At 46.4% G+C, this 18,694-nt stretch overlaps 1 protein-coding gene across 1 annotated transcript in view; it reads left to right on the top strand.

The window, feature by feature from the left end:
- The first annotated feature begins 438 nt into the window (after positions 1-438).
- Positions 439-18,694, top strand: part of COLQ (collagen like tail subunit of asymmetric acetylcholinesterase) — a 57,669-nt gene continuing 39,413 nt past the window's right edge. The window contains exon 1 of the mRNA XM_036266893.1: positions 439-591. Within this exon, the coding sequence (XP_036122786.1) occupies positions 486-591 (106 nt within the window). The 5' untranslated portion in view covers positions 439-485. The remainder of the gene's footprint in view (positions 592-18,694) is intronic.

Genomic DNA, 18,694 nt, shown 5'->3' with positions numbered 1-18,694 from the left:
GTGTCCATGGAAACTCAGCGTGGATCAGAAGGGGCGATTCTGTGACGCCGCAGGACGCCCCACTCTGAGAGACAGATGCTGGTGTGTGATCAATTGGAAAATCTGTCTGCCCGGGAGGACTGCTTCCAGTGAGCATGGGGACTTGGCTGCCTTTCCCTCACCTCTTCAGTAGCCACTAACCCCAGTCTCCAAAAGACGAAATTCTGACATCTTAATTTTAATGTGGGCATTTGATCCAGTGCTTGAGATAAATATAACCCCGAGTAGTATGGAGAAGGTTTAATGGGAAATGGTTGGCATTCTTTCTTGGTAAAGGCACAAGGAAAGAAGAGAGGGAGAGGGAGCGGGAGAGGGAGGGAAGGAGAGGGGGGAAAGAGAGAGAGAGAGAGAGAGGAAGCAGCAGAGAGCAGCGGGGAAGACAAAAGCAGAGATAAGCAAGCCTCCGCTGGCAGGGAGAACTTGACACTCTCCAGACCCCAGCCAGCATGGTTGTCCTGAATCCAGTGACTTTGGGAATTTATCTGCAGCTTTTCTTCCGCTTTGTCGTGTCTCAGCCTACTTTCATCAACAGTGTCCTCCCAATTTCAGCAGGTAAATGATGATCACAGCTTTCCTCCCTTGCATCTGTTTGGGGCAGGGCGGGGAAGGAAGGTTCTTTTGCAACATGTCCTGATATTTTTCCCATTCTACGTTTGGTGGAGGGAGGCTGGAGGGGAGTTCACCACCCTAGCAGCTTTCTGTCACTCCGGCTGGTCTTGGAAGCCCCTCCCGTCCTTGTTCCAAATGGCCCCCACCTGGCTACTCAAAACCAGAGACCTTTGAAAAATTGTTTCTACCTCCCCCACTTTTCCCCTTTGGCTGCACGATTTTATTTTGGTTGGGAATTGTGGGGAGCTTAAAAGAGATGGAAAGAAGTGCAAGAGAGAGGGAAATGAGTCCCAGATGTTTCTATAAATACATCCCTGACCCCTTCTGAGGGGGACCTGACTCAAAGGGGATGATATGGGATGAGCATGCCCTGTCCCAGCTCCGGCAGTGTCAGCGGCTGCCAGGACCATCCCACCTAAAGGAAAGGGAGTCCTGTTGATTGTCTGGGGGCCCCCATGCAGCCTCGGGACTAGGTCTTCCACTGCTCCAGCCCTGTCTCTTTCCTGCTATCTTTGCTCCCTGGGTGGGCCTTCTCTTCAGCCTCAGACGAGGCAGCTGGGAGAAGGGCTTTCTGGGGAGAAGCGGAGGGGCTCCAGAGGGGTGGCCAGGCCTGGAGCTGGGTGTCTGCTGGGAGGTGAAGGAAGGGGCTTTCTCTGCCAGCTTGGCAACTTTTCTGCTGCCTTGTCTGACCCAGAGCAGGAAGTATTGCGTTACAGGCATGGCCTATGTAAGCCTTTCTGAGCAAACTCAAATATTTTCAGAGGGCTTGAGGAAGGCAGACAGACCCCGGGCTCTGCTACCTGTCCCCTCACAGCACACCCTCGGTTCACCCCAGTCACCCATGGTTCTCCCTAGCGATGGCAGTCCGTCATGTGCTCCAACATGAATCTCGTAAATACTTTAATCGAGATAGAAATTTTGCCCCCACTGCTTTTGCTAGAAACAGGCTCTCAGAGAAGGCAGGGCTCTGAATTCAGTCCCCAGCCCGTCCATTCATAAAAACAACTCATCAACATGACCTGCTGCCAGCGTTTGTGGGCCGGAGGGAAGGACGCAGAGAAGGGCGTGGGGCTAATTATAGAGTGTGAGGAACTGAAGGAGGGGGTTGTGGAGAGTTTGGGGGGAGGGGGAGGAGAGGTGAGTGGTTGTGCGGCCACAGGTGTGCCAACATGTTCCCCACAAATTCAAGCTGACAGCACCAAGCTGCTTCTGGGGGTGAGAGAGCCATTACTCCACTACACAAGGGGACGCTTGACAGGTGGGTCTAACCTTGTCTGGGCCGTAGGGTCCTTTAAGGATCTGCTGGAGGCTCGGGACTTGAGGAATCTCAATCCTCTGGCTCTGGCCCTGCCTCAGATGGGCTCTCTGACTCCTGGGAGATGGTTGGCTTTCGGCTGTAAGCACCATGTGGACAGGGACTGTGCCTGTCTTGTATATGATTATAATTTCCCCAGAGTCAGAATAGTGTCTGGCACGTAGCAGGGGCTCAGTAACCATTTGGTGCCTGGAAGAGTGAGTGAAGAAATACAATGTCTCATCTGCAGATGAAGGTATTGCCACCATTTTGTGTCTCTTAATTTAGATGGTGCCAAGATGGCTCGTGAGTTCTGAAAGGTAGAGAGCAAAGAACCTCTGGTTCTCGTTGAGCTCCTTGCCCTAGAGAGAGCCCTGGCATAGCTTAGACATCTCCTAAGTGAGACTGTGGATAGATTGTACCAGTTGGGGTAACCCCAGGAAAAAAAGAAACTCTAATGGTTCTTATGCAAATACTTGAATGAAGGGACTGGTTTCAGAGGGGGTGGGTGCGGTTAAGGGAATCAACAAGGAATGCTGAGAAATTAGCAACTGTGGGAACCGTTACCACCCCCGTGCTTGAGAAGGCTAGAGCAGGAAATGGGGCAGTGGATTCCAGGAAGATTTGGGATCTTGGAGAAGCGGGTCACTGAGCAGGAGCTTTAATCACAGAGGGACCTGAAGTGGGGAGAAAGTGGAGAAGAAATACCCTGACCTCTCTTTCCTCCAATCCAACCTTGCTGGCAGTGCCCGCCATTGGGCAAACCCAGCCTGAAGCCCGGCTGAGGAACCCTTGAAGCAGCCATGGGGGTCAGCTCTGGGTGCAGGTGGGAATGTAGACTGGCTAGCCCACGCACCCGCAAGCACTTCTTCATGAGTTGCCAGGTCCAGATCTGGCTGGGAATGTGTCTTTAGACATTAGGTAAAACGATAAGGTAGAGCTGAGGGAAATCACTAAGGTGTCAGCTCAACAGAGAAAAATATCTGCTTTTTCCTGTAGTCGCTTGGCTTTGTCCCCTTCATTTGGTCGCCAGGCTTCCTGATAGCACAGTTAGAAATAAACTTATGCCCTGAAACGGGAACTATCCCTTGAGACAGAAGAACTTTAATTCTTTGAAACTGTTTTCCAACGATTTGATGCGAAATATTCTGTATTCAAGCTTGTAGATTGTCACTCTTCTGAGGAAGACAAGCTCTGTGCTCGTAGGGACAAGGGCCGCCAGGAAGGTCTTCTCGTTTCACCCATGATACCCTAGCGAGTGCTACAGGGGACACAGAGAGAAGTGGGATGCCACCTGTGCTCTGGGGAACCCATGGTCACTTGCTGCTGAAACACAGGCAGCACACGCTACATTCCCCAGAGAGCGGCGTGATGGAGGTACAGCTCTCACAGGCACGCGGGCTGGTCCTTACCTTCCCTCTCTCCAGGAAGACGCATTCCAACAATGCCAGCCGCAGCACCAGCTACCTGCGTCAGATAGATGCTCATTGCCTGGCAACCTCCACTGCCGGCCCCAGAGGAGAACCAGGAAGAGAGCAAAAAAGCTTCGAAGAGGCCAGCGTTGATGACAGAAATCTGAGCATTTGCCATGCAGAAAACAAGCTCAGGCCTCTACTCCAAGCCTGGTCACTCTATTTTGGACACCATTCTAACAGGCTTAGATAGGTTTCTTGAAGGGTGGACAATTTGTCATAGCACAGATAGATTTCAGAGGCGGGCTGCTGCTTAAGATATAGACAAGGACCACAGCCAAACAAGACAGCTCATAAAACTGGCTACAAGAAAAATGGTAAAGAACCAGGGAATAGTTCTGAGGTCGAAAAAGAATAGTAGACTGGACTTATTTCTAGAGCCTCTGTTTTGTACGTAATCCCTGGGGGCCTCATTAGCTTATAGCACATTAACTGGCTTTCACTATGATGATTGTGAATGACCCAGAGAAGACTGAATTGTGTTCACTTTATTTTGCTTAAGAAGGCAGATAAGTGTCAGATATATTTTAGAATAATTTCTATTGGACGTGGCCCTAACATTTTAAATGTCAGGAAACCTAACTTTGGTATATTGTTTTAACCATTGTTTGTTGATTCACTATCCTCACGCTCAGTAGCTTAAACAACAATCACTCATTATTGAAGTTCACATGTTTGTGGGGCAACTAAGGGTCAGCTGATCTAGCTTAGGTTTGGCTGGCCCTAGCTGGGCTTGCTGTGGGTCAGTGGGTTGACTCAGCCCCAGTAGCCGCTCACAGTACAGTTCAGTAGCTGTACAATTTCTAGAATGTAGTGGCACAGACCCAAGGCCAGCAGTATTTATAGACGTGCAGACCTTCCACACACTTCAATTTATGCGATCTCACAGCACCCCTGGGATGATTGTGGCATCACTTTGACTTTTCCGATGAAGAAATGGTGGTTCAGAGAGGTTAAGTGACTTGCCCAAGACCACACAGCTGGTATGTGGGAAAGTTGGAGGCTGGAATACTGCCCTCTGACTAAGTTTGGCTTTTACTAATGTAGACCAAATCTGCTTATGGCCAGGGATAAATAATGATATTAGATGTTAAAATCCTGTAGGCTGCCCTGGCCAGTTTGGCTCAGCGGTTAAAGCATCGGCCTGCGGTCCTGAGAGACCCGGGTTCGGTTCCCACTAAGGGCATGTACCTCGGTTGCAGTTTGTCCCCGGCCCTGGTTGGTCGTGCGGGTGGCAGCCACTCGATGTGTCCCTTCACATCGATGTTTCTCTCTCTCTCTCTTTCTCTCTCTCCCTCCCGCTCTATCTGAACAAAAAATGGAAAAATGTCCTCGGGTGAGGATAAAAAAAAACTTAAAAAAAAAAAAAAATCCTGTAGGCTACCCTTCTTTCTTTTGAAAACTCAGCTCTAGATTATTTTTTTAATTCTTTGTTCCTTCTTTTAAATTTTTTTTTTCAGTTACAGTTGACATACAATATTATATTAGTTTCAGGTGTACACCATAGTAATTAGACATTTATATAGCTTATGAAATGATCACCCTGATAAGTCTAGTACCCATCTGATACCATACATAGTTATTACTCAATTCTTTATTCTTTATTCCCTCCTGCCTCCTCCTCAGGATATCAATATCCAAGCTCTTAGCAAAAGATTAAATTTGACTTTATACTAAAGTGTGTATGACTTGCCAGGATACTGATTTATTTTTCCTTTGAAGGTATTTGTATTTCTTTTTTTTATCCTCACCCGAGGACATTTTTGCATTTATCTTCAGACAGAATGGGAGGGAGAGAGGGAGGAAGAGAGAAAGAGCAACATCAATGTGAGAGAGACACATCAACTGGTTGCCTCCCACACAACCCCAACCAGGGCCGGGGACAAACTGCAACCGAGGTACGTGCCCTTAGCGGGAACTGAACCCAAGTCTCTCTGGTCTGCGGGCCGGCGCTCTAACTGCTGAGCCAAACTGGCCAGGGCAAGGTATTTGTATTTTTTTAAAATATGTTATTATTGATTTTTTTAGATTGATAGGACGGGAGAGAGGGATAGAAACATTGATGTGAGAGAGATACATGGATCGGCTGCCTCTCGCACGCCCCCCACTGGGGATGGAACGGGACCTCCTAGTCCTGCCAGGCGGAAGGTATTTGTATTTGAGCAGGGGTTAAAGTATGCTCTAGTGAGATGCGCTTCACCGAGGGTACTTGGGGTGGGGGATGAGGCCTTCTGGAGTCAGGGGAATACCATTCCCAGACATTCTCTTCAGGCATTGTGAGCCAGCCTACTCTCTACCCACACAGACACGTGTATCTCCCCTCTCCCAACACAGGGTCTTTCAGGCAGGCGCTCTCCAGACGATGCTGGGTCAAGGCCTCAGAGGCCAGAGGGTGAGGAGACCCGGATCCAGCCCCGCGCATGAGCCTTGTGGAAGACTGTGAACTCTGGGCGGAAGCTTCCCCAGCTGGCTGCTGAGACAGGGCCCAGAGCAGGAGTTTTATAGCCTGTAGGACCAATGTCTAGCCCTGCGCTCCTGACTGGAAGTCAGCCAGGCCACCACTTGGGAACCAATCATGGTCTTTCCAGTAGATTAGGGGCCATTTATTTGTATCTGATGCTGATCAGCTATCGTTTAATGTTCCATAATGCACTTCCCAGACATCTCCTCCAATTTAGCTCCCCCTTTTCCTCTCCAGATAATATGATCAGTGAGAGTTCTTACATTAGAGGGCCTTCCAGGGGTCCCAGCTTTCCCATTTCTCCCCATCCCACGCCTCCGAATAAGGCCGTGGACTCCTCTCCAACTCCGGCCCACGTGCCACGCCCACCACTGCCACGGCCACACACAAACAGTGCAGCTCTGGAACTAAAGAATGCCCTCTGTCAGCTAAGCGGGTGTCCCGTCGTCTTAAGATGCAGCTCACATCAGAAGTACTACTCACAGGACGTGTATAATTGGGACCATTATCTTCAAGCCTCTCACTCCGCAAAGCCTTTCCACAGCTACAGAGGTCTTCACTCCTCACAGCAGTTCTTATGTGGGGGGCCTTGGGGTTATTTGCTGTGTGACTGTGGGAAGGTCACATCACATTGTGGTGAGCCCCAAATTCCTCATCTGTAAACAGGTGTAACAGTTTATACCTGGAACAGGGATGCGGCAGCGGCCAGACAGAAATATCCCTCCTATGTGGAGCTCCTGTCAGCACCCTGAGAAGAAGCTGTCCAGGCTGCCCGCTGGTCCTAAGAGGTGAATAATGGACGACCCTGCAGAAGACAAGCTCACAGACGAGCCGCCCAAGGACCAGAACCAGTCTCTGTGCTTGCTCAGCCTTAGGCATGTTCAGCCTTCATGTTGCAGTAGTAAGACAGACAGAGAGAGAGAGAGAGAGAGAGAGAGAGAGAGAGAATTTTGCCTTAGTTGCGAGCATTGAAGAATCAAGGGATTTAACATAAAAAAATATTTTCCTGGTGTTTGGCTTAGTTAGTTGAAGCATCGGCCTGAGGACCAGAGTGTCCCGAGTTCGGTTCCCACTAGGGGCACGTACCAAAAACCAAAAAACAAAAAACGACAGACCTCTTGAAAACCAGAATGGTCTGGCAGTCCTCACCCACATTTTGATATGGCAGCGGCTAGAACAGAGCAGTTGGTGGCACTCAGCCCCATTTCCCAAGTCCCCACCACACCCTCTGGTCTACCTTCCTTAGCACACCGACCTGTCTAGCCCCATCTGACCTTGGGGGCCAGAGGCGCTGCTGGTTTAGACTCCATTAGCAGTCCTGGGGCATTTTTTTCCAGAATTTCCAAGTTCCACAAAGCTCGGTTTGAAAGTCAATGTTCTAGATCAGTGGTTCTCAAGCATTGGTTCTCAGCTCTGGCTAGACATAGAATGACCTGGGATGCTTTATGTAAGCCCAGTGTCCAGACTAAACAGCCTAAATTAAATAAACCAGAGTCTCTGGGGTGTGGGATCGGGCGCTGACGGTGTTGAAAGGTCTCCAGGCGATTCTGTTGTCTAAGCAGGGTTAACCATTGAACTACAGCCGGCATCAATCACCTGCAAGGTTTGTTGAAACAGACCGCGGGGCCCCATTCCTGCAGTGTCTGATCCAGCAGGTCTGGAGCGGGGCCCAAGAGTCTGCATCCGTGTTAAGATCCCAGGGGCTGCTGTTGCTGCTGGCCCACGGACCACACTTTGAGAAGCTCTGCTCAGGTCTGCCTCTGAGTTCCTGTAGTAGTTTCCAGTGGCCTCTCAGTGGTCACACTACCTTCTTCTGTGTCAAATCTCCCTCTGCCACTCTCTTACCAGGACACTTGAGGTTACATTTAGGGCCCACCTGGGTCATCTCCCCGTTAAACTTTTTAATCACACCTGCAAAGTTCCTTTTGCCATCTCAGGAAACGTGCAGCTTCCAGAGTTAGGATCTGGACCTCTTTGGGGGCCATTATTCAGACTACCACAGTTACCTTTTCACTGCACAAAGTGTCCCCTAAGTGCTTTCTGTAAGTGACATCAGAGTCAGTCATAGGCGTATACACTGTCTTCACTTGGGTTCCTTCCCGGGGCAGACGCTGAGACAAAGGGTTTATTGGGAGGTGATCTCAGCACGGCAGTGGGAAGGCGAGACGAGGAAGGGAAGGTAGCCAATACCAGGGGCCTCCACAGGCAGGTTCCTGCCCATCTCCTGGGGACAGGACTGGGACATTTATCCACCAGCTCCTGGGGATGTGCCTGCCCACCGCGACTTTCACGGCCGGAGAGGCTCTCTGACATAGTCACAGGTGCTTGTGGCCAGAGCTGGAGGCTCCCAGGGCCTGATGGAAGCTGAGGGACATGGGCAGGGAAGCGACAGCAGCTGCCACAGGTACTTAGAGCGGCTGTGTTCTGCTGGCCCACGCACAGTTTCTGCCCGTCTGCCTGCCCCATCGGGGCAGAGGCAGGTACCGCACACCCCCTGCTGACACAGGACCCGGAGCCAGTCGCTAAGGGGGCCCCCATTCACACTAATAAGGCCGCCTTCCACTGAGCATTTTCTGTTTCCTAGACTCTTACTGACTTCTAATTTTCACAATTTCACGAGCCATTGGTACCCCCCCCCCATTTTACCAAAGAAAGGTGCAGTCACTTGCCTGAAGTCACACAGTGCCAGGGCTAATATTCCAAATCAGGACTCTCTGGTCCCCAAATCATTGCAGAGGCAGAATAGCCTTGTGGTTAGGAGTAGGGCGTCTGGTGCCACGCAGCCTGGGTTCAAAGCTTGTGCTTCCCTTAGCTTTGTGATGTTGGACGTCACATCCCCCTCTCTGTGCCTCAGTTTTCCCATCTGTATAATGGGGCTAAAAGTAGGCTTTCCCTCACAGACCAGTTGTGAAGATTAAGTGGGTTTAAAGAACGCCTGGTGTGTGATGTATAAACCGTCTCGTCATTACTTCCAGAACCTCAATGTCTCTACACGTGCCAAGAGGTTCGTGAATTCTCCTAAAATGAATGCATTTGTGTCCAGAGGCAAAAGTCCCAAATATAACCCAAACAGTAACTTTTTGCTTAAATCATTTGGCAAGTTAAGGCCAAAAAAGGGGGATCAGCTTTTATCTATTGTCCATTTGTGAATCCCTATACTTATGGTCCCTAAAGTAGGCACACATAGACCAGGGACGGAATCTCTTCTCATAGTGACTGGCTTTCCCAGATGGCTTTAAAAATACACCTGGCCCTATTCCATCTCCCAGCCAGTGTGCAGCTTCATTCAAGCTGGCACTTACGTCTCCATGGCAACCAATATAAGCACAAGAGTGACCATGTGTTGGGAGCTGGCGACAGCTGAAGGAGAGGCCTCGTGGCTGCAGTGGGCTTTGCATGGTAAACCAGCTGGGGCTGAAAAAAGAGAGGGAAGAAAAGAAAGAAACACGAATGTGAGTGGGACGGGCTCCTCTCTGGCAGGCCTCCCGCTCTTCCCCTGCTCGCCCCGCAGTCCCCTCTCCTGGCCTTCTTGTTGTCTTTCTGAGGAGTCTGGCGGGAGCCCCAGGAGCTTTCCTGCTGCAGCTGGTACTTCTCTTGTGGGATGCATGCTCCAGGGGGGCCTTCCAGGGGCCTCCGACCCAGCGTGGGCTTTCTGGGGGCTCAGGAGGGTGGGGGTGGGGTGAGAATGGCCATCTTACCTGTGGAGACCTACCTGCCCGACTGGAGCTTTCTTACCCTACTGTGACTCGGGATTTGTTCAAGTGTTTGAACTCGTCCCCTACACGAGTGGCCTGTGGGGTGGGTCATTATCACCAAGGGTTGAAACTGGGCTGCCCCTTTGTACCCAAACAGAACTGGACCCGTTTGAGATCCTTCATACTGGGTGACCCTCAAAAGGCTTCTAGATTCTCTGTGGTCATCCAGAAACCAAATTCTCCAAATTGGGATCCACGTTCAGGGCTTCGGGGGCTCCTAGTGAGGACGACAACCTTTTCCTTCTTGTCCATTTTCCTGAGAGCTGTGTCAGGCAAGACTGTGGTAGGACAGGTGGACAGGACAGACGGGCTCGCGTCCAGGGAGCAGCAGGCCGAGGGACCAGTGTGGTGGCTGGGGTGCTGCGTCACTCTCCATGCCTGCCCACAGAGCGAGGAGTGAGGAGTGGAAGGCTGAGCTGGCTGTCCGGACCATCTGGGTCCTGGAAATGCTTTCCCTGAAATATCTGCGGTAAATGGTTTCTTCCCCTTTAGTTATCCAAATCAACTGCCCCAGCTGCACTTTCCCTGTTGGGCCGGCCTGCGAGTAAGAGTCCCCCTGCCTGACAGGCGTAGAGCTGGCCGCCATGGTGATAGCTGCTAAGGGCTCTTGTTCAGGTCCAGCCCGAAGGTGGTGCGGGGACACTGAGTCCGTGGGTCTGGCCATTAGCCGGCTTACTGATGCTCTCTGAGAGGCACTGCATCACCGTGCTGAGGCATTGCGGTAAACTTTGGGACACTTGGCTTATTTCTCTGGACCTGCCGCTAACTCCTGGGACACACGTGTAGTGTGGGACAAGCCACTCGCTCCTTGTGAGACTGTTTCGTCATCTGTACAATGAAGGGATGGGCCAGATCTCAAAGATCCTTTCCGCTGTGGACTTTCCCCGACTTTGAGCTAACAAAGTCAAATTTGCTTGAGAATTCTCACGCTTAGCACCTACCCGAAGAGGGGGCCTTGGCACGTGTTTCTCTCCTGAACACTGGCACCTGCGTATCCATGAGGTGACAGTAAAAGGTGGGTTCACATTCGGATGGCTCCGGACTTGAGTGACATCCTCGTGGTCCGCTCATTGAGTGATCTTGGCCAAGTGGTCTTGGTTTAATTTCTTAGCACCTCAGTGGAATGGGGATAATAAGAATACCTACCTTTGCCTGGCCTGTGTGGCTCGGTTGGTTGCGCATCATCCTGTGCACCGAGAGGTTGCCAGTTGGATTCCCAGTTGGGGCACATGCCCAGTTTTTAGGCTTGATCCCCAGTGAGGGGCGTGAAGGAGGCAGCCAATCGATGTTTCTCTCTCGTCAATGTTACTATCTCTCTCTTCCTCTCTCTATAAGATCCATTTAAAACATATTTAAGAATACCTATCTCATTAGGTGGCAGTGAGGATTCAACAAGTTAATAGGTAGAGCTGTGCACTGCTCCTGGAATGTAGTTAAGCTCTCAGTTACCGGTGGCAACATTATTCCAGAAGTCGGCGAGAGATGTGGAGTCCAGGCCATTTGCCTCCCCCTGGGATGTTTCCCTCTAGTTCTAATTCCACCTGCTCTTGTTTGGTGGCTGGAGAGATTTGCTCATGGTGCCGAAGAGTCCACTTTCAGAATTCAGTCTCCATCGAAAGCCTGGTGCAGTACAGTGGATGGGCTGTGGAATCGGGGGCTGGGCTCAGCAGCCCCACTCTACAGGACCTTGATGTCAGAGCCGCGGTTCTCCACGCCTGGAAAGGGGGGTGCAATTCGAGGGGTTATTGTGAGGGTCAAGGGAGAAAGCATCGGAGGACCTAGCTCTGGACTGGGTGGGTTGTCCTCCGGAGTTGTGCCTTGAGCGGGGCACTGGACTTCCATGTCCTGGAAAACCTAGGCTCACACCTGAGGACAGTAACAGCTTACTGAGTCCTCAGCAGGAAGGCCTGCTGATGTGGCAAGTCCACCTGCAGGCGGCCCTCCCTGCAGCTGGGAGGGAGAAAGCTTCTCACTTCCCCAGACAGAGGTGAGCTCACAGGAGACTCCCCAGGTCACTACAGTCCTGAGAGTGTCCACCCTTTGGAAATGGTGCAATCCTGTGCGGAGCCTAGCTGGTAAGACGAGCCACTTCCGGTATCCAATTCACCCATGTCAGGAGAACGAGGTGCTCTGTCCACACAGCATCTGCCTGGTATAGCATGACGGTTTTGCCCCCTTCAGAGCAGAAAGCGGATGCCAAGTCACCAGGCCTGTCAGCGTGGGTCCTCCCAGGCAATCAGAGGAAGATTATTAAATATGAAATTTTCAAATGGAATGCCAGCATATGGTGGATGATTTGACAAATATACTCAGTTTTCTGGCCAAATACCCATCTGCTATCATTTTGCATTTTGTTTTTTCTAAATGAGGCAATGAAATCCACTTAATTGATTCAGATCCTTATTATTATTACTACTACTATTATTATTATTATTACCATGTTTACATCTGTCTTTCTGTCTCTAAATTAATCGTAACTATTGAGATATATATCTTTTGATATACTGCCAATCAAATGACCCGTAGTTATTGCACTTCCTACTTACTCTATACTTAACTATTATATTGAACAAGAAGATTTGTAAGAGAAACTAACTCAAGGAGCCCATAGTCTGTTTGTGACATTAAAATAACACAAATGAAATAGTTAATGAGGAGTGAAGTGCGTCACCGTGGTTTTGTCTCAGACATTCAGACATGCAGGTAGTGGGTGTTTCTATGACAGCACAGCAATTAGGACAAGGAGACAACTGATCTGGGTTCAGGTCACAACCCCACCTCTTACCCGGGCACTTCTTTGAGCCTCAGTTTACTGATCTGTCAAATGGAGAAAATATTAACAGGCCTGCAGGCTGTTGTAGGCCAGTGCTTAGCACATAGTAAGTGTGCAGTACGTGTTACCTAATGTTGTGATGGTTGATGCTTGCAAGCTACCTAAAGGTAGTTTAAAGAATGCTTTTGTTTTCTGCTTTAGGTCACAGATAAAATGTGTTCTGAAAAACCAGCTTACAAACAGATTTACATCTCACACCAGAATAAATTACAAATAAATTGGGACTTAAATATTAAATATGAAATTTTAAAATTATTAGCAGAAACCTTGGGAGATTTGGGGAGTTAACTTGAAGATGTAGAAAAACCCAGAAGCCATTTAAAAAAAAAAAGTCTTCTATAATAAATTCTACTACTTAAATAAAAAAATACTGTGAAGGGGGAAAAAACCCACAGACTCAAAAGGCCAAAACAAACCTGGAAAGTATTTGCAAGTCATATAATAAAGTGCTTTTTTTCTTATATATGAGAAAAAAATTAAGACCAGAAACCTCATGGAAAAGTGAAAAAAATACCTATGACGATATCCCCATCCTCATTCACTATAAGAGAAATGCAAATTAAAACCATACTGAAAATACCATTTTTTTGGTCTATCAGATGGGCAGAATTCAGAAGGCTGACATCACATGTGCTGGTGAGGCTGTGTGCAAACAGATATGTTTGTCCTTTGCTCATGGGAGGGATGTGGCTTGATGGAGGCTTTATGGAGATGAATTAGCCAACATGTGTAAAATTTAAAAACTTACACACTCTTTGGCCCAGCAATTCTATTCTAGGAATTCATCCAATAGACACGCTTACCAAATGCACAAAAATGCACGCAGAAGGTTATTTGGTCGTATCATTGTTTATATCAGCAAATGTTTGCAAGTCACTCACATGTACATCAGTAGGGGGCAGGGTGAACAAATTACAGTTCTTCAGGTGAAGGAATATTATGCAGCCACAGAAAAGAATGTGGGTGCATTTTATGTAGCTACACAAAAGAATCTCTTACAGATACTGTGCAGAAACTGAAAGAGGACCATATGTATAGTATTTTATTACATGTAATCCTTTGGGTAAGAGGGAAAAATATTATATCTATCTGTTTCTGCATGCATAAAATAGTCATGGACATATACACAGGAGACTAAGCAATCTATAGCAAATCATTGGAATTGGGACAAGAGTGGAAATTTCATGTATATTCATTTATCCTTTTTTTTTAATTGTTGGAAGTGTTACAAATGTCCCCCTTTTTTTCCCATTGACCCCCTCCTTTCCGCTCCCAAACTCTCCTGCGTTTCCCAGCCTAATGTCTGTGTCCATTGGTTGTGCATATATGCGTGTAAGTTCGTTGCTTTATCTCTTCCCACCCCTCCCACCCCCATCCCTCTGAGGTTTGTAAGTCTGTTCCCTACCTCCATCACTCTGGATCTCTTGGTCAACAGCTTATTTTCTTCATTATGTTCCTTAACTAAGTAAGATCATGTGGTATTTGTCTTTCTCTGACTGACTTGTTTCACTTAGCATAATACTCTCCAGGTCCCTCCAGGTCATCTTAAAGGATAAGAGATCTTTCTTTCTTACAGCTGCATAGTATTTTATTTTGTAAATGTACCACAGCTTTTTTATCCATTCGTCTACTGATGGACATTTGGGCTGTTGTTTCCAGATCTTAGCTATTGTAAATAGTGCTGTTGTGAACATAAGGGTGCATATATTCTTTCTGATTGGTGTTTCAGGCTTCTTAGGACATATTTCATGAAGTGGGATCACTGGGTCAAATGGGAATTCCATTTTTAATATTTTGAGGAAACACCATATTGTTGTCCATAGTGGCTGCACCAGTCTTCATTCCCACCAGCAGTGTGCTGGAGTCCCCTTTTCTCCACGTCCTTGCCAGTACTTGTTTGAGGATTTGTTGATGGCTGCCATTCTGTCATGTGTGAGGTGATATCTCATAGTCATTTTAATTTGCACCTCTCTGATGATTAGAGATGTTGAGCATTTTTTCTTATGTCTCCTGGCCATTTGTATGTTGTATTTGGAGAAGTTTCTATTCAGGTCCTCTGCCCATTCTAGTTGGATTATGTGTCTTTCTTTTGTTGAGTTGTATAAATACTCTATATATTTTGGATTTGAACCCCTTATTCGATGTATCATTGGCAAATATGTTCTCCCAGAGTGTTGGTTCCCTTTTCATTTTGAAGCTGGTTTCTTTTGCTGTGCAGGAGGTTTTTAGTTTGAAGTAGTCCCATTTATTAATTTTTTCCTTTGTTTCTTTTGTCCTAGGCTATGTATCAGTGAATATCCTCTGCATCTGATGTCTGAGATTGTTCTGCCTACATTTTCTACTAGGATTTGTATAGTTTCATTTTAAGTCTTTTATCCATTTTGAATTTATTCTTGTGTATGGTGTAAGTTGGTGGTCTAGTTTCATTTTTTTTGCATGTACCTGTCCAACTCCCCAACACCTTTTATTGAAGAGACTCTCTCTATTGTATGCTCTTACCTCCTTTGTCAAATACTAATTGTGCATATTGTCTTGGGTCGATATCTAGGTTTTTTGTTCTGTTCCATTGATTTATATGCCTGTTCTTGTGCCAGTACCAGGATGTTTTGATTACGATGGCTTTGTAGTATAACTTGATATTTGGTATTGCGATCCCTTCCACTTTGTTCTTTTTCACGATTGCTGTGGCTATTTGGGGTTTTTTTTGGTCCCATATAAATTTTTGGAGTGTTTGTTCTAGATCTGTGAAATATGTTGTTGGAATTTAATAGGGATTGCATTGACTCTGTAGATTGCTTTGGGTAGTATGGACATTTTAATGATGTTGATTTTTCTAGTCCATGAACATAGTATATGTTTCCACTTTCTAAATATCTTTCTCTATTTTTTTTTCAGTGTCATGTAGTTTTCTGAGGACAGGTCTTTTATCTCCTTGGTTAAGTTTATTCCTAGGTATTTAACTTATATTTTTGTTGCAATAGTAAATGGGATTGTTTTTTTAGTTTCCCTTTCTGAATGTTCATCATTGGTGTAAAAGAATGCCATTGATTTCTGGATATTAATTTTGTATCATGCTACTTTACCAAATTCATTTATTAAATCTATTAGATTTTTTATGGAGTCTTTAAGGTTTTCTATGTACAATATTATGTCATCAGCAAATAATGACTGTTTTACTTCCTTCTTTCTGATTTGGATCCCTTTTACTTTTTCTTCTTGTCTAATTGCTGTGGCTAAGACTTCAGTACTATGTTAAATAAGAGTGGTGAAAGGGGGTAATCCCTGTCTTGTTCCTGTTCTTAAGGGGAATGCTTTTAGTTTTTGCCCATTGAGTATGATGTTGGCTGTAGGTTTTTCATATATGGCCTTTATTATGTTGATATATAATCCTTCTATTCCCACTTTGCTGTGTTTTTATAAGAAATGGGTGCTGGATTTTGTCCAATGCTGTTTCAGCATCTATTGATATGATCGTATGGTTTTGTTTTTTTTTTCCTCATCCGAGGACATTTTTCCATTTTTTTGTTCAGATAGAGTGGGAGGGAGAGGAAGAGAGAGAGAGAAAGAGAGGGAGAAACATCAATGTGAAAGGGACACATCGAGTGGCTGCCACCCGCACCACCAACCAGGGCTGGGGACAAACTGCAACCGAGGTACATGCCCTTAGGGGGAATCGAACCCGGGTCTCTCGGGACCTCAAGCTGATGCTCTAACCACTGAGCAAAATCAGCCAAGGCTGATCATATGATTTTTATCTTTCTTTTTGTTTATGTGGCATATCACATTTATTGATTTGCAAATATTATACTAGCCTCGCATCCCTGGGTTGAATCCCACTTGGTTGTGGTTAATGGTTTTTTAATGTATTGCTAGATCCAATTTGCTAATATTTTGTTAAGGATTTTGGCATCTATGTTCATCAGGCATTTTAACCTGTAGTTTTTCTTCTTTGTAGTGTCTTTATCTGGTTTTGGAATTAGGATTATGCTGGTCTCATAAAAAAAAGCTTAGAAGTCTTCCTTCTTGAATTTTTTGAATAGTTTGAAAAGAATGGGTGTTACTTCTTATTTGAATGTTCAGTAAAACTCCCCTGTAAAGCCGTCCGGACCTGAACTTTTGTTTGCTGGGAGTTTATTGTCTACATCTTCAATTTCCTTAGTTGTTATTGGTCTGTTCAAGTTTTCTATCTCTTTTCTGTTCAGTTTTGGGAGACTATGTAAGTCTGGAAATTTGTCCATTTCACCGTTTATCCTTTTTGAATTTTGAATCACATGACTATATTACCTATTCTAAAAAATTAAACAAAATTTCATACATCTATGCAAAACAGAGCCTTTCATCTGGAGCACAGGATGAGATTTTTCTGTCTATAATAGTCTGTTAGACCCAAATTAGTAATGGGAATCAAGATCTCAGAGAATTTCCAGATGGTAGAATCATACAATTATAATGCTGCAAAAAGCCTAAGGTTTATTCTAGCAACTGCTCAGTTGAGAAGCTCTATTGTTCAGTTGAGTCCAAGGGGCTCAGCCCAAGGTCTCCCACTTTCTTGAATTCAGAGGTTTGAGTGACTCCCTGGTGGGTAGAAATGCCATTTGGGCCATCAGGCAACCAGGGGCTACCCAGGGACCCTGCTTCCTCCTCCCCACCTGCTGTGAGCCCTCAGATAGCAAATATTAGAGTTGGTGGGGCAGGGATAGGGGCTCTAGAGAAAGAGTTAAGGGAGCCATGTGGTTTTGAATTACAAGTGTCTGCAGAACTGAGACGTCACTGTGGAAAAATGAAGGCATGGAAATGTAATGGTTGGAAACACAGGGTCTTTCCACTCAGCCCCAGTTGTCAGCAGGTGTTGGAAATAACCCACCCTTTGGGCCTGATGCAGCTGGACGGTTTTGTCTCTGACCTATGACTAGATCTCCTGAATAACTCCAGAAGCTTGGCCTGCCCTGTCAAGCCACAGCAGAAGATTTAATAGCACTTGCTGGTTTAGGCTGGTGCTGTAATCAAATTCAGAGCCAAAGCGCAGCCAGCCTTGGGGAGGTTTCTTGATGTTCCCTTGGCTCCTAATAACATTGTCTCCTTCTTCCTCTTTATTTACCACATGCCATTTGGTCAAATTAGAACTTGAACTAAAAAAAGCAGATGCCTTCCTTTAGATAAGGTCCAAAAAAATTCCCTTGTGGGAGGAAAGAGGGATGGATTTGTTTCCTTGAATCTATGCACAATCAGAGGAGTCACTTTTGATATATGACTCGCTAAAATAATGACCAATATGGGATGATTTTCTTTCATCCTGTAGGTAGGGCAATTTTTCCTCCTCAAGACATCCCTATCAGGGGCAGAGGAAAATGTCCTTCTTACTTTTTCTTGTGGAGATTCAGTTAACTGGTCACAGTCTCCTAATGAGTGGCTCTAGGTTCATCACATTGGTATCCTAGCTCTGTGCAGCTCCAGGGGTGCCCAGATATTTGCCAATAAGGGCGCTGGACTGACCCACCTCCAACCCTAACCCTTGTGAAGGTATCTTCGGGTTCTCCGTTTCTTACTTAAAATTATTTTATTGTTTGTTATTATGAAAATTTTCAAACATTAAAAAATAAATGGAAAGAATTGTCCAGGGAACACCAATATGCCTACTGATATGGACTGAATTGTGTACCTCCCCAAATCCATAAGTTGAAACCTTAACCCCAGTACCTCAGGATGTGACCGCATTTGGAGATAAGGCCTTGAAAGAGGTGGTAAGGTTACATGAGGCTGTATGGGTGGGCGCTAACTCAGTCTGACTGGTGTCCTTAGGAGAAGAGGAAATCTGAACAGAGTGACACCAGGGATGTGCAGCGGGAAGGCCATGTGAGGACACAGCTAGGAGGCAGCCATCTGTGAGCCAGGAAGAGAGAGAGGTCTCAGAAAAAAGCAAACCTCCCAACACCTTAATCTTGAACTTCTAGCTTTCAGACTGTTAAAAATAAATGTCTGTTGTTTAAGTCCCATGGGCACTTTGGCAGTCCTAGCAAACCAATACACCCACCTTATGGGTTCTGTACTCATTATCATTTTGCTGTATTTACTCTATTATATATTTGTTTATCCATCCATCTTATTTTTTGACGGATTTCAAAATGAGTTGCAGACTCTTTGCCCACTTTGAAGACTAAACTATTCAATGGAAAGGGTGAATGCACATTTGACTGAAGGCCATTAGCACACATGATGGATCCCTCTTTGTGG

This window comes from Molossus molossus, unplaced genomic scaffold (genome assembly GCF_014108415.1).
Source record: "Molossus molossus isolate mMolMol1 unplaced genomic scaffold, mMolMol1.p scaffold_m16_p_18, whole genome shotgun sequence".
Classification (NCBI taxonomy): domain Eukaryota; kingdom Metazoa; phylum Chordata; class Mammalia; order Chiroptera; family Molossidae; genus Molossus; species Molossus molossus.
Note: the sequence above shows the minus strand (reverse complement) of the source record. Positions and strands in the feature narration are given on the sequence as shown.